At 31.7% G+C, this 27324-nt stretch overlaps 2 protein-coding genes across 4 annotated transcripts in view; one reads left to right on the forward strand and one right to left on the reverse strand.

Annotated features, from left to right (window-relative positions):
- The window catches only part of Ptp10D (Protein tyrosine phosphatase 10D), a 160323-nt gene that overhangs the window by 22649 nt on the left and 110350 nt on the right, over positions 1–27324 (reverse strand). The window lies entirely within an intron of this gene.
- On the forward strand, positions 6328–27006 carry LOC100883018 (uncharacterized). Of its 2 annotated transcripts, none has more exons than XM_076530030.1 (6): positions 6328–6629; positions 7668–7734; positions 10244–10352; positions 15451–15650; positions 21494–26819; positions 26895–27006. In XM_076530030.1, the coding sequence occupies exons 2-5, from the start codon at positions 7675–7677 to the stop codon at positions 21740–21742; spliced, it is 618 nt and encodes a 205-aa protein (XP_076386145.1). In that variant the 5' UTR covers positions 6328–6629; positions 7668–7674; the 3' UTR covers positions 21743–26819; positions 26895–27006. The 2 variants fall into 2 exon arrangements, with proteins under 2 accessions (XP_076386145.1, XP_076386148.1); XM_076530033.1 differs by having other exon boundaries at positions 21494–26809.

Genomic DNA, 27324 nt, shown 5'->3' on the forward strand with positions numbered 1-27324 from the left:
TAGCTAACAAACATTTTTGCATTTGACATTTTTATCATAACAAATAAATGGTTACACTCGAGTCAAGATAACGCCATAAGCTGAGTAAAGATAAACCACCGAAGGATAGGCAACAGAAGTTCAGCGAATATCGATACTTGAAACTTTAAACAATCGTTCCGAAGCGCAAACACACATGTGACTTGTGTTCTTCTTTCTTAAAACCATAAGTTTATCAAGCACATACATACTGCAGAAAATTCGACACGGTATTGCTAGAATGAACGTACAGTTAAACGCAGAAGTGTACTTTTAAAATTTCAGTATGTTTAATACGTTTAATAGCTTTTAATTTAAATTGAATCAAATGCTCTCTGACTCTGGATCAATGAATATCAAATGATCCTCAGTGATTAACTTATCTCAATAATAGTGAACAGTAATTGATAATACCGATAATATTGAACGGTTACTGATTGAATTAGCGAGATATATTATTGACTTTATCTGTGAAAGACTCATTTATTTAATCATTGATCATGTCGAGTGTTCGATTAGTGGCTCAACCATAAGAGGACGATATATTATCTTAGCTACCGTGAAAGTATTTGTGGTTAGATTGGAATGGACACGAGCCTTGTAAGAGCGAACACGTGAGGAAAATTAGAAGAAATAAAATTGTTGAAATTCACGAAAATCAAACGGTAAAAATTATATTTGTGCTTTAGTTATCTATATTCTCTAATGCGTTATTATTATTTGATATACCATATTATATTTCGTAAATAAATATACATATACAGGGTGTCTCACAAATACTGTAGGTCCCTGAAATGGGGGATAACTGACGTGATTCTGAATAAAATTTTTCTTTGCAAAAATGGGATTTCAAGCTCTGTTCTTGAATTATTAAGGAAAAACACGGACCAATCGGAGCGCGAGGATTACGCCCACTCCGCCATTAGACGCGTAGTTATCCAACGCGTGGTAATCCAACGCGTAGTAATCCAATGCGTAGTAATCCAACACGTACTAATAAAGCGTGTGGATATCCAACGCGTAGTAATCTAGTGCGTGCATATTCTACGCGTAGTAATTCAACGCGTAATAATGCAAGGCGTGGTAATTCTAAGCGTAGGAATCTAATGCGTGGTAATCTGACGCGTAGTAATCTAGTACGTGCATATTCTACGCGTAGTAATTCAACGCGTAATAACGCAAGGCGTAGTAATTCAACGCGTAATAATGCAAGGCGTGATAATTCTAAGCGTAGGAATCTAATGCGTGGTAATCTAACGCGTAGTAATCTAGTGCGTGCATATTCTACGCGTAGTAATTCAACGCGTAATAATGCAACGCGTGGTAATTCTAAGCGTAGAAATCTAATGCGTGGTAATCTAACGCGTAGTAATCTAGTGCGTGCATATTCTACGCGTAGTAATTCAACGCGTAATAATGCAAGGCGTAGTAATTCAACGCGTAATAATGCAAGGCGTGGTAATTCTAAGCGTAGAAATCTAATGCGTGGTAATCTAACGCGTAGTAATCTAGTGCGTGCATATTCTACGCGTAGTAATTCAACGCGTAATAATGCAACGCGTGGTAATTCTAAGTGTAGGAATCTAATGCGTGATAATTCTAAGCGTAGGAATCTAATGCGTGGTAATCTAACGCGAAGGAATCTAATGCGTGGTAATCTAACGCGTAGTAATCCAGCATGTGGATATCCAACGCGTAGTAATCTAACGCGTGGATATTCGACGCGTAGTAGTCCAACGCGTAATAATCCCCTCGCTCTGATTGGTCCATGTTTTTCCTTAATAATTCAAAAACGAAGCTTCAAACTCCATTTTTGTAAAGGGAAATCTTATTCAGAATCACGTCAGTTACCCTTCATTTCAGGGACCTACACTAATTGTGAGACACCCTGTATAATTTAAGTCTAATAGTAACACTTGTAGACTTCTAACTAGCTTTACTTTAGACTAACTTCTGAACATAACTTCTATACTTAATAATTACTATCAATGCTAGCTATTGAATTATCAAATTTCGCTGATTTTACGCTAATAAAATTCCAAGTTAATTTGAAAAATTCGACCAGTATCTCTAAATTTTTCAACTCACATATGCAAGAAAGTCATTAAATAGCAAGAACGAAGCGAACTATCGTCAATAACGACTATTGATAATTAAACAAAATTTCAGTCGTACATAACGTTCACAACCAAAATCACTAAATCATTATCACCACAATTTTTTAAGTTTGCATAAATCACATAATTTTTAAGCTTGTATTACAATAGTTATGGCCTCTAATAACCTTGAATATACAACTTCGTTAAAAAGAACATTACAAATATTCTTTTATATAATAAAACTACAGAATTTCTCCTCAAAATCATATTTTAATTTTTAATGTTTTATACAGAACGTTAAAAAATGATCAAAAGGGGATGTACTTTGTATTTATATGTTATGAACTCATGACAAACTGGGTGAAGCTATCAACTTGAGACGATAATGACATCGATCATCCATCCACTTCAGTTTTGCGTGTAAGTAAAATCTTTGATAGATTCCCACATATCCGTGAACTTCACGACTGGATATAATTTGCTGTTAAGAAATATGTTCGTAAGAGATTATATCTCAAGGGATAAACCCTTTCAGAGTTGTTATGTGAAAGGGGGTAGGAAGATTTATGACGGTGCTGTTGATAAAGTGGAGCTTGATTAAGTGGAAGATCTCAAGTGTAGTAAAGCCTGGGACAATTCGACCCATCCGCAAGTTAAGAACCGTCATAAGTTAAGGAAATTGAATTTTAATTAGCAATTATTCAAAAGTAAAGAAATTGAATATTTTACTATGTATATTTTGCTCTGTTAAACGAACATTTATATTTTTAAGATTGTTATTAAACAAATACTAATTATTTTGGTAATTTCATATTTTATATAACATAGCTGAGTTGACTTCTTGTATCAAGGTAGGGAAATTATGGTTGTTTTTAGTACATCAAAAAGCATTCCGTTACTTAAATATTTTGTTCCTGTATTGACCCGTTTTCGCGTGATTTTCGAGATCGAACTTTAGATGGTAAGGTACTTAGAAGGGACTCCACTGAACGTTGCACGATTTTGATAAAACTTTTATGCTGTAGAACTTGAAAAATATTTTACCCGTATTTTTAACAAATTTTTCAAAGTCCACTTATGTCATATTATTAATCTTTCAAAACGGGGAAAGGTGATTCAGAAATTTAGGGAAGTAAAGTCTGGAAGTATGAAAATATGGGAATTCGAAGATTTGTGAATTTGGGTATTTGGGACTCAGAAATGTGAAAAGCTAGAAAATCTTATTTACATCTGAGAAAATTTTGGAAATTGAAAATGGTCTGAAAATGTAATAGTTTAAAAATTTCGAAATCTAGAAAGTAGATTTGAAAATGTGAATATCTGGAAAATTAGAAATTTGAAAATATAAGAGTTTAATCATTTACAAATTTAGAAAGTTGGAAATTTGAAAATATAAGAGTTTAATCATTTACAAATTTAGAAAGTTGGAAATTTGAAAATATAAAAATTTAGAAATCAACAAATTTTTTAAATTTGGGCTTTGAACATTTTAAAAGTTTGCGAAAGGAGTTAAGCTGTAATAAACTACAATAAGCTATAATAGATATAAGTAAGATGAACGAATGTAACTTGAAAAGTTTCTATGAAAGTCCCTAGTATACAGTCACGATGACATCGATCATTCGCGCGTTAAAAAATTTATTTCTTAATAAGTACAACATGCTGTACTGTAACGAGAAGTAATAAAATGCTAATGGGATTATAATAAAACAATGTTATTGGAGAGCATAAAAAGAACTTCAATTTATGATTGCCAAGATCAATACTTACAGCCGTGTACAGCGTATGGCGAATGAATTTCTTTCATATCTGATATTATCTACCGAAATGCTAAATTCTGGTCCATTTTTAATAATTAATTGTACTATAAAAAATTAAATTATATTCAATAATTGCTATCGCGATATTGTTACATTTTTTAAAAATATTTCTTCTGCAAAAAAGATGACTTGAAAAAAATTAAAGTCAAGAAATCCACAACGACACAAGTTCATAAGTCATTATTTCGAAAAAATCGTTCTTTAATTAATAAAGAAAATCGAGTCTTCTATTTAATAAGTAATTGTTTAATATGCAGTGATGGCAATGTGAAGCTTTTGTGCAGTTTAAATTTAATATTATTAATATTAAATATTGTTATAGTTTTTAGAGACGTATTATCTGTTTTATTACCGAAGTTCAGCATTTCTTTGTGACAAAGTGAAATGGAAATATCGAATTAGGTTTTTCTACGCAGTTGAAACTACGTTTTGTAGGAAGTCTATTGTGGAGTTCTATCACTTGCGTGTACTGTTGCTTTTCAACAATAGTCAACTAGACGAGTCTCGTCATGTATACAATTCGAGAACAATTGATTAGCAATCTCGTCCACCAACGATTTTGTCTGAAAATCTCTCTAACAAATAAAGAACTGAATATACATAGAACATTGACCATTTTAGAAAAGTATTTTAAAAGCATTCAAATACTTTGAAGTATCGTGGAGAAATAAATTTTCTTCATTGAGAAAAATTTGAAATAACTAAACTCTGTAAAATTAAAAGGCCTGTTCAAATTGTAGTAATTTATTAGCTACTAACATTACTACTGTACATAACATTATTAACGCATATTAATATCTTGTGTTTCCACCCTTTGCTTTGGTCACAGCTTCCGGCATGCTCTGTATACATCACATGCTTTATATCTTCATTATTTTCCCAAATATCTGTAATTCTTTTCAACTCAGATAATGTGGTTGGAGAGTTGTAAACTAGTCTTTTGGTAGGCAGACATTTTCTATGGCATTCAAATTTCACCTGATGCGCTATCGATACTCGGCCTAACGCTTGCACGGTTAATCGCTCGTCACTTACACAATTTATTGTCACGATAGTAACAAAATACTATGTATACGAGGTCTGTCCCAAAAGTATCCGACCTTCCTTCATATTTCCTTGCTGGTGTTATCCTGCGTCATCAGGCTGGTGGCATCCTTCGAAGTAGTCCCAATTTGATTGTAGAATACTCTGCCAACGACCTTTCTACTTATGGAAACAGTCGTGGAACTCGTTTTTCGGAATAGCCTTTAGAGCGTTCATCGTATTAATTTCGACCGTTTCTTTATCGTCGAATCGGTGTTCTTTGAGTGGCATTTTCAATTCTGGAAACAACCAAAAATCGCAGGAAGCTACATCAGGACTGTACGGAGGCTGACGGAGCTGTATGACTTTGTGCTTTGTCAAATATTGCTGCACAAGTATCGATGCATGCGCTGGCGCATTATCGTGATGAAGAAGCCAATCACCGCTTGACCAAAACTGAGGCCAAAACTAGTTTTCGGTATTGCAAGATCACATTCTAGTTCTCGCACAGTCAATCGACGATTTTCGTTGATCGCAAGTCGCACACGTTCAATATTATTAAGTCTTGTTGTCGTGGAAGGCCGCCCAGAGCGTGGATTACTATCAACAGATGTGCGGCCATCTTTGAACCGCTTATACCACTCTTTGATTTGTGTGTTGCTCATATACTCATCCCCAAATGCCTTCTTCATCATATCGATGGTTTCCGCACAACTCTTTTCGAGTTTTAAGGAAAATTTGATGCAAATTCGTTGCTCCGATCCTTCCCTAATTTTTCACAACAGCAGAATGCGACGAACGTAAAAAACGCTTCGTAAAGAAATGCACGTTGCACATGAACTAAGGCGTCCCGACGAAAACTACGATATCATGGGAGTTCGTAAAGCTTTGCAGTTGATACTCATACCCGGCAAATGACACTAAAATTGTCAGGTGCGAAGAAATTAAAGAAGGTCGGATACTTTTGGGACAGACCTCGTATATCCTTATCAACGTATTCAGTAATAATTTACATGACCTAAGACAATTTTCCATATAATGTTATAGCCATAAAAGTAAAATTTTCGTACGTGGTCCTAAACCGATGGGGAGGACTGTAATATTTTTCTATTTGAAGACACTTATCCTGTTTGAAAAACTAAGTTAGTACAAAAGCACGTACAGATTTTGGCTGACAGTCACAGAGTAAGTAATAAATAGATTATATACCAGGTTTAACCAGTCGATTTGCGGTCGTTAAACAATTAACCTGTCACAATAATCCATAAAACACGGTATCGTGAAAATCGTGAAAAAATCCTTTGAGCTTAATGGAAACGTGCCTTCAAAATAATCGATGCATTCTGCGTTCTCAGCTCGCGAAACAATAAATAGTTGTTCCGACATTGCTGATTGCAAAAAGAAAACGTTTGAATACCGATTCCAACGAGATACAATTGGTTTTCAATACGATGTCGTGAAACCGTTTCATAAAAACACCAGGCAATTCATGAAATTCCACGAAAAGGCGATATCGCAAAATCACTTCGCTTCGAGGGATGATTGAAGCCACCGTCGGCTGAAATATTATAACAAACTGACTGGAATAGCGAGCTTTCGATTTTTGAAGACTCTTTTACGCTTCGAGAATTCGTTCATTGGCAAAGAATTCATACTTCTTCATAATCAGGTATCTTGACGTGCATCGTGTAAAATTACGAAACACTTTACGAGAACGTAAGATTGCATTTGATTATTATATTTAAGAAGTAATTTACGTTATTTGTAATCGTGTTATTTTTTATTAAGGTGAATGTTTAATAATGTCAATATTTTTTATTTATTTTATTGCCATGCGTTGTCGGTAACAATTCATATGCAAAATAAGTGCAGTGGAGAGTTTTGTATGGATCTATTGAAATATTGTAAAAATATGGATGATACAAAAAAATATTTCGTATACAAATTTCATATAATATACATACGTGACTCTGTAATGACTTTAAAACGTGATATGATCATATAAATATTTTTAATTAAAATTGCATACTTATTTTTATACTGAGTCTTTAAGGCAATATGAACAATAAAGTATTAGGGTGTATAACAAAAATTATTATACAAAATTAAAAAAGGATAATCAAGAAACAAAATTAAATTGAAAAAATATTTAATTTCTAATTCATTAAGTTTAGAAATATAGTTATATTTAATACAATAGATTGTGAGATATTTTGAATTGAAAAATCAGATATCACATGCGAATACAAATTTCAAAAGTTGTTGACTTTTTTGACATTGTATATTAATTATACTCTAATTTATCATTTTTATAATTGTTATTATAACTACAAGTTTATAATTTTCTTAGTTTCACAATCTTATAATCTTATAATTTTTTAATTTTTATAATTTTATAATTGTATAGACTTATAATTTTCTAATTTATTTGCTTAATGTTGCTATGCAGCTATAAAAAGAATAATATTAAAATAAATAATTGACACACTAAAATAATTAATACAATATTTACAAATATCTAACGTAACCTAACCTGAACATATGTTACAGAAGTTAAAGATACATCTTTATGCCTACTTTTATTCGACTTACACAACAATCAATCAATAAATACTGAAAAATAATATTAACTATCAACGAATAGAACGTTATATGTATACTCTACAATGTTTACTTTCACCATTAAAAATTTTTATTAAAAATTCAGGATTGTAATGGAGGAAACTCAAGCGGAGAGTGTTCAGAAAGGGGTGAAATCGCAAACCCAAAAACCGGTGAGTCAGTTTTTAGTTCCATGATCAAACATTAACAGCAATAATTTTAATCATATTGACCTAATTTTCGTAATAAAGTATCACAACTTTACGTAATAAATCACGAGTTCACGTAATGACTTATTACAAGTTTACGTAACAACTTATTAACAGTTTCAATACTGTTATAAAATGTTCGGCACAGTTTTCCAAAACTTCGATATCTTACACAAGCTTGAATCAACCTTCCACACAAATTTTTGTTTCAAAATAATATCTATATCTAAATTTATAGCGAAGCGACAAAGGTGCTCGATTTTTTCAGCTGTTCAAATATTGTTTAATAGTTTTCATAAAGTAGAACGACATGTTTAATCTGTGTGAATGCAGCTATCGCCGTGAGCGGTTATTAAAAAATATTCAAAATAAAAAAGTGGCAGAGTTTGAAAGAAATATCGGTTTTCTTTTGTGACACGTTCGTATCGGATAATATACGTTTGCATCGTGGAAACCTATTGTGTGTTTGATGATGCAGACAACTGCGTCATTACCTTCCATTGCAAATATTTTTCAACTACAGAGAACGCTTTCTAATTTGCACCTTATACAAACGAGACAAAATGAATCCCTTTATTGCTTCAGAGTTACCTTGTGTGCACTGAAAAAATTATAAGTACACATCGGTGATAACTATTGCACACATTTTCAAAATTTCAAATTTTGATCACTCACTTTTTAAAGCTGTAAAAATATGTCCCGAAGAAAAATGATTCAAGTCGAATGTTTTAACGATTCAAAATTTTTTAAGTATTATTTTTTTGCGGTAAAAATATGGAAACTTTCATTTACGTAACTTTATGTGTTCATTAAAAGTTCTTAATGTTAAATGAAATGCAGTTTTAGTCATTTTCAATGTGTATTATGTGTGCGATATTTCATAACTGAACTTTTCATGTGGGTGGAATTCTATTGTATATTCAAAGACTTGATGGACATTTCAGAATTATCCACGGAAATTCTAAAATGTTCAAACTTTTATATTTTGAGACTTTTAAACGTTCGCATATTTAAATAACAAAGGCATCAGATTTTTTTATGCGCAAGCATGAAAATTTTCAATTTACCAAATTTTTGGGTCGTCAGAAATTTTTATTTTATAATGATGGTATTAATAATGTTTAAATCATTATTTCTCTAAGTATTGAAATTCACGAATCTCTAAATATTTGAATTAAAAATTTTAAAAACAACAATTTAGAAATTACGGGTTTATCAATTTTTAAATTTCCAAATTCCAAATTGAAGTTTCTTAATTTTATAGTTTTCAAGCTTTGAAACTTTCAAATTTCCAAATTTTTAAATTCCTATTTTAAGTTTCTTAATTTTACAGTTTCCAAGCTTTCAAACATTCAAATTTGCAAATTCCTATTCCCAGTTTCTTAATTTTACCGTTTTCAAGCTTTCAAACTTCCAAATTATCAAATTCTTATTTTAAGTTTCATAATTTCCAAATTTTTAAGTTTTTAAACTGCCATGTCCATTAATCCTCAAATCTCTAAATTTCATAAGTTCGAAATACAAAATTTTGTCCTAATGTTTCAAGTTCACAAATATCCAAATTTTTAAATTTGCAAATTCCTCAATTTTCAAATCTGTAAATCCTTTAATTTTCGAACCTCCAAATTCTCAAATTTCCATATCTTCAAGTTTCAAAATTTAAAAGCACTCAAATTTCTATATTTTCAAATTATCAATTTTGAAACCTTCGAAACCACAGAATTCTTAAATTTCAAATTCTCAAAATTTCGAATTCTCAAATCTCTCAGTTTCAAAATTTCTAAATTACCCTATCATCAAATTACAAAACACCCCATTCTCTATAACATAAAATCTCCATCTTGTAAAATTTGCAAATTTCCAAATTACTCCATTATCAAATTCCAAAATCCTCCACCTTCTACATTATAAAATCTCCGTCTTGTGAAACTTGCAAATTTCCAAATTACACGTCACCAAACTGCAAAATCCCACAACCTCTGCATTGTAAAATCTCCATCTTGTAAAATTTGCAAATTTCCAAATTACCACGTCACCAAACTGCAAATTCCACGCCCTCTACGCTATAAAATCTCCATCTTACAAAATTTGCGAATTTCCAAATTTCCCGATCACCAAATTCCAAAACCTCCACCCTCTACGTTATAAAATCTCCACCCTGCAAAATCTACAAACTCTCCAATTATGCCCAAATTGCTCAAATATCAAATCTCCAAATTCCCAATTTTTCACTTTTCGAAACACCAAAATCGTTAATGAATGATTTGTACACTATAAAATCTAATTTCTTAACGTTTAGAAAAATAGTATGTATACAAAGTACCTTAAAAAGCAAGTACATCGCGACAAAATATTTTCCATAACAAAAGTAACGGTGATTAAGATTTGCTTTTCAACGAAGCATTCACAACTTTTCGCCATGTACATGCCTTTTTTCGTGATGTGCTACAGACATGGAATTTCAATTTAACAGGCTGTTGCGGTACCAACTCGTTTCGATGAAATTCACAGTTCGAATCGTTCTGCAGTGCCACAGGAAGTAATCAGAGATTTACAGCCGATTGCGTTGCGTACTGCGTCAAGTAAGTCAATTAATTTGTCATGGGAAAATTTATTAAATTGCTGCGAATAAAATGATGAGTTTAATTTGAAAGCTTTTAACGGATGCAGCTTTATTAACAGTTGCATTTTATGGTTTTGTTTTAACATTAACATTGTTTCCTTAAAAAGCGATGCAATTACAAAGATTTAAACGGAATTCTGGTTAATTTAGCTTGCCTGTTAAATGTTAATTATTTAACGGTTTGTTCGTAATTATGTACGTTAATTGTGGTTGATTTCAATGAATTATCATTTATTATAATAGAATTGTTTTGGAGATTTCATAAATGCGTCATTTGGTATAGCGAATATCAAGTTTATATCAATTTGATTTCCAATTCATTTTAAATTTACTTGAATTAAATACTATTCTTTTTAAGTTATTTTCACTTGGTTGGTCGAAAATTAAAAAGCAACAAATGTTTGTGTAATTAGAAACAACGAACTTATAACTTAAACAAGTTATAAATTCAGTGTCACTAAACGTAAAGGTTTTTTTTTAAATTCAGCAACTGATTGAAGAACATATAAGATCATGATATTGACATTTTGTTGATGTCATGTTAAAGTTATTCCTGATGAAATTAATATGGATATAACCTTAATAATTAAATTTTATATTTTATTTTTAAAATATAACATATGTGGGTAAATAATAAATTTTGTTTATTCCGTATGATAGTAATAAATATTTTGTAAAAGTCTGAGCTCACTTTTTCGGAATTAATTCTTAAAGAATCTTATATTTTCGAGATCCTTGGTACTGATAACTACGTAAATGAACGGAATAAAAAACAAATTTCCATGTGAATTACCTTAACTCGTAATAAAATGTAATAGTCTTGATACGTTTTCTGAATATCGAACAAACGTTATCGAACCAAAGCAGTCGATAGGTACTTTAATTCAAGCGTGAAATTGTATGTCTGAAGTTCCATAGGAAACGTTCGCTTGCCGTCAACCAAATTTATCGAAACGCGAATGTTCGTTCTTGGTAAAATTATTCTTTTCCTAAAAATTGTCTGAAAATCCAATTGCTGCAGTGTACTATTTACTTTAATTAATTGAGCTATTCAGTTAATTGCTTCGTTCTCTGCAAAACAACATTAAATATATTATATATCCATTTTATTTTCGGATTTTAATGGCTATTCTGTGTCAGCTTTTGAATTTAGGTGTTTTCGTAATTAATATAATTATACTGTTATTATCAGAAGCAATATAAAATATTTACATATGTCATAAATGTTTTTTTTATTATTCTATTACTGTTACTATTATTCTATTACATTTGCATCAAATTTTTATAATTATCATTATTTCTAACTTCTTGGCATTCAAAATTTTACATATGTGTACAGTGCACCTGGTCATCGAATTAAGACCGCGTACGAAAATTTCATTTTTATGGCTATAATATTATGTCATACCTGTATATCAGCGGTGGCCAAGTTCCTTGATAGTCCAAGCCATTTTTCAAAGTTTGGAATGTTTCGCGAGCCGCAATTTCCGATGGCGCAGTTTTCGATGAGTCATATTATTCTTAACTTGGACCGAAATGAAATTTGTTACAACGTTACAATTAGTCTTTCATATTTGTCGTCAGTAATTTCAACGACATTTTGAAACACATATGGAACGATAATAATTTTTTAAAATATAATAGCACAAAAATGAAAAGGGAACTTAGGTACATTTATCGAGAGCCACACATAATCCTTCAAAGAGCCGCATGTGGCTCGCGAACCGCAGGTTGGCCACCCCTGTCATATATGGAAAATTGTCTTAGGTCATGCAAATTATTACTAAATATGTTGATAACGATATATACATAGCATTCTGTTACTATCGTGATAATAAATTGTGTGGGTGATGAGCGATTAACCGTGCGTGCGTTTACGTTAGGCAGAGTATCGATAGAGCGTCAGGTGAAATTTGAATGCCATAGAAAATGTCTGCCTACCAAAAGACTAGTTTACAACTCTCCAACCACATTATCTGAGTTGAAAAGAATTACAGATATTTGGGAAAATAATGAAGATATAAAGCATATGATGTATACAGAGCATGCCGGAAGCTGTGACCAAAGCAAAGAGTGGAAACAAGATATTAACATGTGTCAATAATGTTATGTACAGTAGTAATGTTAGCAGCTAATAAATTACTACAATTTGAATAGGCCTATTAATTTTACTGAAAACGTGTAGAATGTTGAAAATTTATAGTGGTACTAATTCAATGGCCAGGGGCTGTAAAATTATTCATTTTTTAAAGAGATCATTTTCATATTTTGTAATGCATATTGAAATTCACGTATGGAGTATAAATTCATATAAACGGGGTATAAAAGGAATTATGAATGGAAAATAATCTTTATAATACCATAAAGGAAATTCGTAAATGACCTGGTGCATCCTGTAATTAACGCAGCAATTAACGACTTATTCAATTGTATATTTAAAATCATTTATCTCTGTGCGAAAGAGATTGCATCGCTGGTGTAATTGGCAGAGACCGCATAAAAATAAAATTCAAACTGAATAAATGGTTTTTAGCACTCAAAGTGAATGCATATTAATTTCAATTATTCAATAAATCGTTCTTAATAAATTCCGTATCACGTTGTAATAAATTCATTTTCATGCAAATATATCAGTTATTTATAAATTGTAGCGAAAAAAATATCTTAACGTGCTTTTACTCCGTTTCGACATAAAAAACACTTGGCCGTAATATTTTATGCTGAATGTACTCGTCATGTATGAACTTTTCATTTAATGACGAGTATACTTTCTCAAAATTCGTTTTTTGTTTAAAGTAAAATTTGGATTGAATAGGAAGCATTTATAATTTGAACACAGTGTAGAATAATATTGAAATGATCGTTAATGAACAAAATCAATAACTAAGTTAATAAACTGACTAAAAAAACTAAAGTTGATATACAAAACTAATTATTAATATTTTAATAAAAAGTTAATAATCAAAATGCAACCACTAAATTAATAGACAAAAACACAACGAAGAAACAATAAGAAGTAATTCGAATACAGAATGAATATTTTATTTTTAATATAACCTTGTTATAAAATGACTAAAATATTTTACAATTATTGATAAAGAATAACGCGTTTAACGAAGAGGTGCAACCACTTTCGAACATTTGAATAGTAGTGTATACCTCATGCGATGAAACAGTTAAATATTAATTCAAGCTATTGTCATTATCAAATATAATACTCTAGATGCTGAATAGCATGGCATGATTCAGTGAGAAGCACATTGAGCAATGCATATTATAAATGCCCTGCGACTGCTACGATTTGTTTATCGTTTCGCTAGCTCGCATACGAATTAAACGGTTGGCACTCAATCAACGATGGGTATCGAGAATCAATATACTGGTATTATGTTTCATGAAAATTATCATCCGAATACGTAATCGACATATATCACACGCATATTATCAGTCGAAAGCACTTTTAACGAGGCTGAAAGAGACAATGTCTTTCTGTTATAATAACAATAAAATTAGTGGATTCGAAACAAAGTTTTACTGTTTCGAAAGCAATAAAATAATTGAAAGTGAAACAATACCCTACTTTAATAATAGCAATAAAATAAATGAAATTGCATCAATAGCTTATTTTCAGAACAGCAATAAAATAACTGAAATTGAATCAATATCTCGCTGTTATAACAACAGGAAAATAGCAAAAATTAAAATGATATCTTATTGTTAAATACTACAAAAAATAACTGAAATTGAAACAATATCTTGCTATTGCAATAACAGTAACTTGATCGAATTTAGTAGTAGGTTTAAGGATATTTCTTATATACCTACCTCTACGAACACGCGTCAATTTGACGCATGAACGAATACATATATTTAAAGAAAAACAACCACTTAGAAATCAATATAATTAAACACTACAAGTAAGAAATGAAAATATCAGATATATATTTATAGAAAGTTTTTATTATTCAATAACATTTTAGTACATTACTTCAATATTCTACATTCATATTTTTACTTCCCTCTACCCTGCGAACTGCGATTTGTACTGCGACGCCGGGTCCGAACCCGGCATACCGGCTGAGTCGGCCGCGCGCGACTCCAGACTAGCGAAGTCCGTCGTTTATAAGATATTGCCGGTGCATTCATATTTATTATTGTTGTAATTTTTGCATGGGCAAAACTAATTTACTAACAATTTTATTTACATTACGATCGCGTCAAATTGACGCACATCCGCAGAGATAGGTATACCACATAGCAAATTAAAATATTTCAAAGCTTTTGAAGAAAATAGACTTCAATAAATATTTATCTCGTTCAATGGATAAAAGTCAGTGCAAGAGATAAAATAAAAGTTCGAACGGTTTTTTTAATTTTCGTAAAAAAATTGGAAAAAGTGACTCGTCCCCTAAACCTACTATTATAGCAGTAAAATAATTGAAATTGCAGTAATATCATATTGTCACAACAGTTGCAGTAACACATTGTTAGCAACACATTTATCAACATTTTCCAAGAAAACATCTTGCGACACACATAAAGTTTATGTCGCATGAAAGCATAAAAGTTTACGTAAAAAATCGTGGAACTTTGCGTAGCTCGGTTCTAGCATATGTCTTGTTTAATTTTCACTCTTTATTTTCATATTTCTGTCATATACACAGTATTTCAGTGACCGTGCTTAATTTCTCTCGAAAAAAATGAATCGAAAATATAGAATGAAACTTCTTCGTGTGTATCTTCATTATCGAGACAATTGAATTTTAAAATTTTTTCAAATATTTGTTTAAAAATGAAATGTGTTGTTTGGTAGAGAAAGTGGCAGTTAAATATTTCCTTAATTTAAAAATTAATAAATATTGAAGATACTTAACCGTGAAATGTTTTTGATGACCGTCAATATCAAGTGGTACATGTTACCAAACTTGTTAACAAACGTCTGATAAATGTACTTAGATCATTTTCAAAATAAATAACTCAATCATACCATAAGAAATTATAATTATAACGACTAAATTAATTGGAACGTTATAATAATTCCAATTTATCTGCATCAGGTTCAGACAAAGAAACACCCAGCACGAAAGATAAAGAGAGACCTCCCGAACCAGTACAAAGAAGATCAAGAACTGAATCTGTCAGACAAGATGCTAGGAAATTGAAAAGTGCAACACTAAACAGAATGGGAAGAATGTTTAGACAACGATCACAAACTCCTGTTTCTAATAAATCTCCTCCAAACACGAAAGAAGACACGGTAAGACTTTCAATTTATCAAGGGATAAAAAGTTTGCAACAGATATTAAATTCTTTAATCCTTTACATCAAAAGTATCGAATTGGTTGAATGACCGCTCTAAAAGTTTCTTATTATAAGTTACACAATTTGTTAAAATGCTTTCCTTAAAATATGCATTGATTTTTATCAAGATAGAGAAGCAACGTGTGCATTACTTTGTCGGTTGTTCATTTATGTTACAATTTCATTTTCAATTCCAAATGAAGTTCCATTACATGCCTGTAAGTTCAATATTAATATTTTTTGTTACGATACTTTATTAGAGTACATTAATTTATTAGACTTATTTAGAGTACATCATATCCAATAATCAACCTAAAAATAAAGGAAATTAGAGAGATTAAATTACATAAACATACTGCATGCTGGTCTTCGTTATGCATAAAATAATATAATTTATAAATGCAATTATCTTGATTAACAAAATATTTGTTATTCGAATATTCATGATTTTAATAAATCCTTCATGTATTCGCGTACAAACGGACTAATTATAATAAATTACTGCTTCTTCGACACAGAATAAGTATCGTTTGAGCAATTTTGTAGAGTAACCAATATTCGGGGAAATAATTTATGGATTGAAACAGGTCACATCGATTCGGAGAATGTAGAAGCCATAAAATATCGAGATAAAAATTTTTGTTTGGCAGTAACAGATATTTTTTATCAATATTAAAAAAATCCTTACTATTGCAAATATTTGAACAAATATTTGATGAATAATTTTTATAACAATATTGATTATTACAGTTAATCACTGCATTATTACAACACTTGTATTGTGATAAATTATTGCATGAGTTGATTAATTTTGGCAATACTTGCATGTTCATTTATGTACCCTATTACAGAAATATATGTATAGGGTGATGAGGAAAAAATTATAGAATATTTTACTCTGTGTTAAATTTTTATATTTATATTATTGTTTATGAAACGAAGATATTCAGCTTTTAGAATGAAGTGTTACACATTTTTTAAATGCACTCATATTTCAATCAATTAAGACCTATCTAAGCTTTAGAATCTGGGGAATTTCGGATTCGGGGAATTTGGGATTTGGAGAATTTTTGATTCGGGAAATTTGGGATTCGGGGAATTTGGGATTTGGGGAATTTGGGAATTGGGGAAATTGGGATTTGGAAAATTTGGGATTTAGGAAATTGGGAATTGGGGAAATTGGGAATTGGGGAAATTGGGAATTGGGGAAATTGGGAATTGGGGAAATTGGGAATTGGGGAAATTGGGAATTGGGGAAATTGGGAATTGGGGAAATTGGGAATTGGGCAAATTGGGAATTGGGGAAATTGGGAATTGGGGAAATTGGGAATTGGGGAAATTGGGAATTGGGGAAATTGGGAATTGGGGAAATTGGGAATTGGGGAAATTGGGAATTGGGGAAATTGGGAATTGGGGAAATTGGGAATTGGGGAAATTGGGAATTGGGGAAATTGGGAATTGGGGAAATTGGGAATTGGGGAAATTGGGATTTGGGGAAATTGGGAATTGGGGAAATTGGGAATTGGGGAAATTGGGAATTGGGGAAATTGGGATTTGGGGAAATTGGGAATTGGGGAAATTGGGAATTGGGGAAATTGGGAATTGGGGAAATTGGGAATTGGGGAAATTGGGAATTGGGGAAATTGGGAATTGGGGAAATTGGGAATTGGGCAAATTGGGAATTGGGGAAATTGGGAATTGGGGAAATTGGGAATTGGGGAAATTGGGAATTGGGGAAATTGGGAATTGGGGAAATTGGGAATTGGGGAAATTGGGAATTGGGGAAATTGGGAATTGGGGAAATTGGGAATTGGGGAAATTGGGAATTGGGGAAATTGGGATTTGGGGAAATTGGGAATTGGGGAAATTGGGAATTGGGGAAATTGGGAATTGGGGAAATTGGGATTTGGGGAAATTGTGAATTGGGGAAATTGGGAACTGGGGAAATTGGGAATTGGGGAAATTGGGAATTGGGGAAATTGGGAATTGGGGAAATTGGGATTTGGGGAAATTGGGAATTGGGGAAATTGGGAATTGGGGAAATTGGGAATTGGGGAAATTGGGAATTGGGGAAATTGGGAATTGGGGAAATTGGGAATTGGGGAAATTGGGAATTGGGGAAATTGGGAATTGGGGAAATTGGGAATTGGGGAAATTGGGATTTGGGGAAATTGGGAATTGGGGAAATTGGGAATTGGGGAAATTGGGAATTGGGGAAATTGGGATTTGGGGAAATTGTGAATTGGGGAAATTGGGAACTGGGGAAATTGGGAATTGGGGAAATTGGGAATTGGGGAAATTGGGAATTGGGGAAATTGGGATTTGGGGAAATTGGGAATTGGGGAAATTGGGAACTGGGGAAATTGGGAATTGGGGAAATTGGGAATTGGGGAAATTGGGAATTGGGGAAATTGGGATTTGGGGAAATTGGGAATTGGGGAAATTGGGATTTGGGGAAATTGGAAATTGGGGAAATTGGGATTTGGGGAAATTGGGATTTGGGGAAATTGGAAATTGGGGAAATTGGGATTTGGGGAAATTGGGAATTGGGGAAATTGGGAACTGGGAAAATTAGGATTTGGGGAATTTGGGCTTTGGAAAATTTGGGATTTGGGGAAATGAAAAAAACATATTCAACATTCCATAATATTATATGTATTACAATATTATTTCTACAAATTGATAGAACTACACAGTGTGTTACCTGTAACGTTACTCACTATTTTTCTCCCACTTGCAGCCACCTTACGAAAAAAAGTTTACAACAATATTTGCAGGGTATGAAGTGCACAATAGATATTAGTAAAGCAAATTTTGAAAACAGTTTGTTCTCTTAGCAAAGTCAAGGTCAGCTTGGGTTTTTCAAATAAGAACATACATTTTTTTATTCATAGCTTTAGAGGACATCGAGACGAATTCAAAACATATATTACATGATATTTTCATTAACCTGTTACTCGATTTACAGAAGAGGAAATGTGAAGCATTTAGCTGTTGACTTTTACTAAAGTGTAACCATTATTTGATTCCGAAGAGATTACTGAATGTAAACACGCGACTAGAATGTAAGAAAAATACACTTCATTTAATTACATATGCAAAATGCATGCCGTCTTCCATCACGTAACATTTCGGTCTTTTACTTCGCATTTCCACTGTATATTGTATTTGACGTGGCTGTATATTGACTTGATTGACGTCTCTCGTGTTAAGAGCGCAACAATTAATTTATTGTTTATTACTATGCCTTCCTTCTTTTATGCAACCCAATTATTTTTCAGAATAACAAGCTTTTATACTACAAGATGACTAGCTGTCATATGCAAGTTTATATTTTAAATAAAAGCTCGTACGAGTAAAAATTTATAAAGAACAAGTTAATACAGATATTTTTTAATATAATGAACTAAAAATCGAATACTTAGTAATAGATAATATTATGCTGCAATTCGAATGATTTATTAATTTTAATGAAGAAAGAATAATATTTGCAAATAATTAATAATTTAAACCAAACTTGTGAATAAACTAAATAGTCTAATAATCTAATCTAAATAAGAATTTTTAAATTCTTTCACAAAGTCACAATAAATTTCCATATTACTGATAATTATAAATTTCACCCTCCCCAATAAAATTTACAAATAATTTAAATTGTCGTACTTTAAATATCAATAAAATGTGCATATAGTTATTTCTGACAAATTTTAACTTTTAAGTGGATATAACATAAATGTCTTCTTGCAATACTTTTATATAATGATAGCATTTTGTGTCACGTGTGAAAGTGCAAAGTTTCTAGAGAGCAAAGTTGACAGAGTTTAGAGTAGATAAATGTTTAGATACTCTGCGGAAACTCTGCTTGCCTCCTCGGATAGGTTAACTAAAATCTCAAGGAAAGACTATTTTCTTATCGCATTAGCATTAAATATCAAATTTCTATCAACTTATAGATTTGTTAAAACTAATTCACCTATGCTATTTTAAAGTTAATATAATCTTCTATCATTTAATTGTTCCCAAAAAATAATTCAAATAAACTGAGATAATGAAAATGTTCATTTCTTAAAAAATTCTAGTCATTAAGCAAATTATAAAATTTTCAGCAGCAAGAACCTAAACACTGTATATCTCTTTCGGTCTATATAAAATTATAGATCAAACATACCCTCTGTTCCCTCTAATTAAAATTTGTTAAAGGAACACTATGCACCCATATATACTTTCTTGATGCTTTGAATTAAATGAATCTAATTCTGAATCTGCAATTAAAATTCTGACAGAGAAATGATACTCTGTACCTAAGTTTACGGTAATTGATAATTTGTTATTTTACACTAAAAAAGAATATTTATGATAGCTTTGTTTTTTGTTTACTTTTATGAAAGTTTTACGTTGTTACCTTTATATGATTGTCAGCTTTAATTTAATGGGACATAGAAGGAACTTGTAACATTTTTAAAATATTGTATAATGTTTATTTTGAATTCATCCCGATATTCTCTTCAGTATAGTAAAAAATATGTGTTCCCATTCCACCACGATTTCGCAACGAGAACAGACTATTTTCAAATTTTTTTTCAATTGTTATTGTGCACTATCCTGAAACTTTTGTTACGAACTCTTTTTCAACAAGCTGTAAGTGTGTGAAAAATCGTATCATATTTCAGATAACACCCTGTAGTTTACGATTGTCTTCAAATACACAGGGTGGAACAGTAACTGCTATTGCAATAACTTTCAATATCTTCGAGTCTATAAAGCTCAGAGAAAAATTAGTAGAATAAAAATTATACAGTAGGAAAGAGTCTATCACATAGTTATAATTTTTGCCCAAGTGGAAGCTCTTCGGAGATGTGAAGATCATTTCTGTTTTTTTAAATAGAACAGTATATTTTTTTACTTACATTCTCATAGAATATTTCAAGGCGAATAGACAGATGTATTAAGAAGGTCATTGGTCTGGGTTAAGCCAAGTGCGATGAAAAATAATTTATTTTTATGAAATGGTCAATTACCGTTGATTTACTTAGCTAACAGTAATACGCGACTACATATGTTCAGCATCCGAACAGACTCCATCTCTTACAATTTGACGACATTCCCCAGAAACAAAAACCATATCTACTCTTTCCGCTATTGAATAACGTATTTCAGAAACTTGAGATTCACTTCGCTCGGTAGAGATTCTCGTAAACGACTAATCATAGTATGTGCAGATGAATTGTACAGCGTAATTCAATGCTTATTTCTATTCAACAACCCATAACAAGAGATTTCGAGGCAGAGATGAAGTAATATAAGCAACCGGAGACGGCAAGGATTCGACCATTTCCTGAAAGTAAATTATTTTCCATCATAATTGGCTTAACCCAGACCATGAATGATCTTCCCAATGGATCATTGTATTCGCCCTGAAATACTATATCAGAATGTAAGCAAAAAACCGTTCCATTTGAAAAAACGGAGATGACTTCATATCTCCGAAGCGCCTCCTCTTGGACAAAAATTATCGCTATACAATAGACCCCTTCGTACCGTACAATTTTGGTTACTTTAATTTTTCTCTGAACCTTATAGATTCGAAGATATTTCAGGTGCTACTAGTTATTGTATAATAAAAAGGAATTTTATTCCCTATATAATAAAACGGAAGTATACACTATAAAATAAAACCGAATTATTAAATAAAATAGAAATAACGTTAAAATGTTATGGTACAAACTCGTTATCAGTCGAGAGTGGATGACTAATCCATTTACCTGGGTTGCTTCTGTAAAGATAAATTATATTTGACAGAGTACGATGAAATCAGCGGAGAGCTGTGACGAAGTCTCGCAGAAAGAGAAGAGTAATTCGTTGGGTAGAATGTTCAAGCTAGTGGATAAAGATGGTTCACCGAAAAAACTGTTTCATCCTCGAGCAGGATCTCTGAGCCGTATTTTGCGCCGACATCCCCATAATGACAACGACAACGAGAAGAAAGCCACAGAAGATAACACACGTGGGATTTTCTCGAGGATGCTGAATCAGTTAAGAGGAAAGTAAAAAAAGCTTGATACTTTTACAGTGCCTTGTATGCGCATACCAATATACGTATTAATAATCTTTTTATGGAAGACAGGTGGTTTAACATCTTTCTGACGCATTTGAGTTTTATAACGTAAAGTCGATTTATGTATATACGTTTGTAAATTTTTCGCGAGTCTACAAATGTTCCGAATTCTTGTATTTCTGAATTTTCGAATTTTGAAGTTGCCAAATTTCCAAATTCCTGTATTAACAAATTTCTATATTTCCAAATTTTCAAATTTCCAAATTTCCAAATTTCCAAATTTCCAAATTTCCAAATTCCCACATTCTCAAATTTCAAATTTTCCAAATTCCCGAAATTCCAAATTTCTCTGATTCCAAATTCCAAATTCCCCAGATCTCAAATTCTCTAGATCCCAAACTCCTCAAAATCCAAAAATCCCAAGACCCCACATTCCCCAGATCCCAAATTCCCCAAATCCCAAATTCTCCAAATCCCAAATTCCCCAAATCCCAATTTCCCTAATTCCCAAATTCCTCAAATCCCAAACTCCCCAAATCCCACATGCCCCAGATCCCAAATTTTCCAAATTCCAAATTTTCCAAGGCCCAAATTCCCCAAATCCCAATTTTCCCAATTCCCAATTTCTCCAATTCCTAAATTCTTCAAATCCCAAATTACCCAAATCCCAATTTTCCCAATTCCCAATTTCCCCAATTCCCAAATTCTCCAAATCCCAAATTACCCAAATCCCAATTTTCCCAATTCCCAAATTCCCAAATTCCCCGAATCCCAAATTTCCCGAATCAAAAATTCTCCAAATCCCAAATTCCCCGAATCCGAAATTCCCCAGATTTCAAATTCCAAAGGTGCCAAGACTCCAAGGTTCCAAGTTCTCAAATTCTCTAATATTCTAAGCTTTAAATTGTCAAATTTTTATATTTTTATATTATTTTATATTATTAAATTTGTTAATCTCCTTAATTTCCAAGTTAATCTCTAAATTTCCAAGTCTCCAAATTTCTAAATTTTCCAATCTTTTAATCTCCAAATTTCTAAATTTTAATTTTACAAATTCTGTAAAGCGCAAAAGTCCAAACAACCAAATTTTGAAATCCCTACACATGTTCTTAAGTTTATATATTTCCAAATTACTATATCCTTAAACTATTAAATTTGCAAATTTAAAGTTTAACCTTTTCCACTACTTTGAATTAAATAATAATTTCTTAAAAACACCATTCATAAACTCCTCTTGCACTGAAAAATGTTATTCTATAATAAATTGATATTTCTCGCGTATCATTTTTAGTCTTTCTATGAAGAAGAGTGTGCAGGATTTTTCGGAAATGCCAATATCACTTTTGAATACGTCACAAATAATTATATATGTATGAACTCATGATATGAGTAGAATCAATATAAATTTCCCAGAATTTTTATTACGTACATTTTTCTCGATTTACTGTAGGAAAAAAGATATTTAGTTGATTGGATTGCTGAACCGGGATTCGAAACCGGATCTTCCGCTTGCCAGGCTACTGCTCTTCCAATTTAGTTATCCTGATCGTTAACCATTCTCTCCTTCTCCTTAAGGAACACACACAGCTCCTGGCTCTATTAACTCAAAAAGAGAAAATCTTACATAAAATCGGGCCATAAAATATGAAAATTTTTCTCAAGAGATACTTGTAAAAGTTTGCGATACAGATTTTCTGTCAAATCTAAAAATGTTTGGCTTATCTAACATCGTTTCATGTAGGACTCTTAAATTTTAGGATAAAGCGAGAAGTGTGTCAAAGAATATATGCAAAATTAATTTTCCCTCATAAATTTAAGATTTGAGGAACTAGAGCACCAATTATACTAAAATATCTGTAACACTAGAATAATCAATAGGTAATCAATAGAATATACATAAATAAACACATTACAAATATCAGTTCTATATCTTTGTTGTACTATAAAGACAAATTTCGAGTACTTTTCATCGAATATATTTCGACCTTTCAATAATGTATTATAAATTGTTGTTGATTTAGTTTATAGAATTTATAAAAATGTAGAGATAATCCTATCGACACAACATTGCCAATAGTTCTTTCTGTGTACTTTACGTACTTAACGTTTCGTCTCCACATGAGCCCAATCATTTTCAATTGAATCTCAAGTTGACTATTGTGATGGCTAAAATAAAATATATCTTCCATTGTATGTGCACGACAAAGGTTTCGATGTTCCAGCTTACTGTCCACTTGCATTATAAAATCCAATTTTCCGTTTTCGGTCTGAATCACTTATTTGCACATAGGATGAAAATGAACAATTTTGATGAATCAAAACTGGAGTATATTATTTATCTAATTACTTTAAAACCCTCGTCAAAATTATTTGAAACCTTGATCATTCATCATAAATGAATGAGTCATAAATTTTGTCTATGAATGCACACTTTTAAAAACATTTTAATAAAATTTAACAAAATAAAAAATTTATTTAGGAGGATCATTAATTATGTTTCTTTTGACTTTCTAATTAATCATTCATCATTATATAGATTTGATTTAATTTTATTCATAAATTGATATTCTAGTGAGTCACTTGCTGTATCGTCATTTTGTCGTTTTATTTTTGTCACCGTATACCCAGAATACTCTGCAGAATTGATATCTTGGATAACAAAACGGTTCGCAACCTTTTATTCCGTGAACGTGTCATCTTTGTGACAGAGGAAATCAGAGAAGCAGAAAGATCTTGTTATACCATTGAACGCTGTCCCTGCTTTTCTTTTTTCTTTCCGACTAAATAAAGGATAGATTTTCTCGAAATTGCGTTGCTCGCTCTGTTTAGGAAAACAATGCCTCGCAGGGTGTTTCGTGTGGTGTCTCATATACTGTTACCAACTTTTCCCCCCTTCAAAAATTAGGAAAAATTATAGCGAAGTGTTCGGTTTCCTTTCATATTTGCCGAAGTTTTTCCTGCAAGAAACGGAGGAAATATGATACAAATATTCCTTTTATTTTCTGACATACGTATCGAAACAGTTATAAATAAATCACTTTGGGGAATTTTGCGAAACACGCTGGGACAGTACGGATGTCAACCCACGAGTTGGCGCGTGAAGAGGATGACCCAGATGTTTAGAAGAGCTGCGATTCAAATTGGTTCGAATAGAAAAACGGACGACCCACACGTATTTTCGGCGGTATATTGATTTTCGCGGTCGCACACCAATTAGGCCAAAAACAATGATAGGCAAACGTCTCGAGAGTGAGATAGTGCGAATTGCGTGATGCAGTTATTATTTTCATCATTATTATTTGCCGAAATTTAACGCTGAAAATGTTCACGGTGGGGATAGAGCTTCTTTTACTTTGGTTCGATCTCACGCGCCAACACGTGGATTGACATCTGTAGGTATATCCTCTGTAAACACTGTGTGACGGTATCATCCGTTTACTTTGTTATTTCTCAAAGAATATCCCTGTTATAATATAGATATAAATCTACTACACTTTAATATGATATTCTGTTGTGCAATCGGGAACAAATTAGACTTCCCTAAGGGAAATGAAACGCTTATACAAAACCATATCGTTTTTTAGGGATTTTTGAGAACTTAAAATGTTGGGGGTGATTTGAGAATTTGGAGATATAGTAGACTGAAGATATTTGGGTTTAGGAATAAGTTAATCTGGAATTTGGAATTTAAATAATTTAGAATTTAGGATTCGGAATTTAAATAATTTAGAATATAGAATTTGGAAGTAAAATAATTTAGAATTTGGAGACCTGGGGATTTGGGGATTACGTGTATGGAAATTTAGGGATTTAGCGACTTAGGAATTTGGGGACGTAGAAAATTAAAATCATAAATATTGGAATTTGAAAATTGACGGATATTGAAATCTAGAGACTATAAATTGGGGAATATTGGATTTTGCGATGGAGAAATTTAGGAAGTTGGATATTTAAGAATTTAGGAATTTGAATTTGACAAATTTTGAATTTGGCAGCGAAATTTGAGATATTTAAGAAATTTGAGGAATGTAAGAAACGTTATAAATGTGAAAAATATGAGAAATGTGAGAAATTTAAAATTTAAGAATTTGAAGAATTTAAAAAATTAAAGGAATTGAGAACTCGGAAATTTAAGAACTAAAATATTTAAAAACACAAAAGTTTAGTAGTATAAAAATTTAGACATTTATCGAATTAAAAGTTTAAGAGTTGAAAAACTTTAGGAATTTGTAGATTTGGAAATTCACGAATGTATGTTATTTACAAATATAAAATTTTTTAGAAAATTTGGGAATATAAAAATTTGGAAACTTACAAATTTGAAGACTTAATTGTTCTATAATAAAATTAAATTCTTTCAAACGTTATAAGTTCCGGAATTGGAAAATCTGTAAATTTAAAAGTGTAAAAATTTGAAAAATTGTACAATAGAAAAATTGGAAAATTGAAAAGTTGAAAATACAAAAACTTATCACTTCGAAATTAAAAGTATGAATATTCAAAACTTAATAATGTCAAATTCCATACGTATTTTCGCAACCCACGTTGTATTCGAACTACGTTTCTGCACACTTTCAGTCACGCTTCATACGTTTCGATTTTTTAAATGTGTACAAAATGGTTAACTAACTCTGTATTCTCTCCTTTTTCGGTACGAATTGTTGACGTAGCACGAAAACACCGAATCACGAATTTTATTCGTCAAAATGTTTTTCGCTCACCTTTCATTCGTTATTTCAAAAAATTCCAATTTACATCAAAACATTTGATGTCCGTTTTATATCAAAATGTGGCCACACCCCCTTTGGCCAGTATTCATGAAACGATAGCAATAAACGGAGCAAAATTTGCTGGATGTTTTTACTAACGATGTGCAGGTCGTCCAGACAGTGGAAATTCGCTGACCGAACCGAATATAAAAAGCCGTAACAAAATGAGCTCGTTACCTCCGAAGGTGCCATTGAACTCGAGAACAACTAATTTATCTTCGTCAACAACCACTTCATCTCAAGCCGCAGGATCGCCCCAGAAATTGTCTAATTTCGAGTATTCAATTTAAGGTTCACAAAAGTAATCATCTATTATCGCGATTGGTCTATTGCTATAAATCTTCTCTCCTTTTTGAGCGACTCTTTCATTTTCCAGCGAGAGCATTTGCATGGGCGTACAATGACGCAAATACATAAATTGCTATCCTACTCTGTGATAACGAGCGTTTCATCCTGCTGAAAATCAATTAATAAAGATATTTTTAAAACTATTAATATTTATTGTAGAACTGTTTGTATAGTAAAAGAAAGAATTACTGAAATGAAAGTGTTTTGCGTCTAATTAATTTTCCTTTATAGATATGCAACTTCAATGTTCTCTTATAAATTTAGGTCTTTAAATTTAATGCCTGAACAATTAATATTGCGAACGTTATATTATCTCGCGTCAATAGCAACAAAAAATTACACGTTATTTTTTAGTATCGTTTATAATTTAAATATTTTAGAAGGTTTCTGGAGCGAGATGTGCAGTAATTTTAATATTTGTTGAAGAGAAAATTTTTATTTTACTATAATTTTTCGTG

This window comes from Megachile rotundata, chromosome 1, assembly GCF_050947335.1.
Source record: "Megachile rotundata isolate GNS110a chromosome 1, iyMegRotu1, whole genome shotgun sequence".
Classification (NCBI taxonomy): Eukaryota; Metazoa; Arthropoda; class Insecta; order Hymenoptera; family Megachilidae; genus Megachile; species Megachile rotundata.

Coding starts and splice junctions, on each gene's coding strand:
- LOC100883018 (XM_076530030.1), top strand. CDS start 7,675: ATGGAGGAAACTCAAGCGGAGAGTGTTCAGAAAGGGGTGAAATCGCAA. Junction 10,353..15,450: donor TGCGTTGCGTACTGCGTCAA/GTAAGTCAATTA, acceptor TATCTGCATCAG/GTTCAGACAAAGAAACACCC. Junction 15,651..21,493: donor CAAACACGAAAGAAGACACG/GTAAGACTTTCA, acceptor TATATTTGACAG/AGTACGATGAAATCAGCGGA.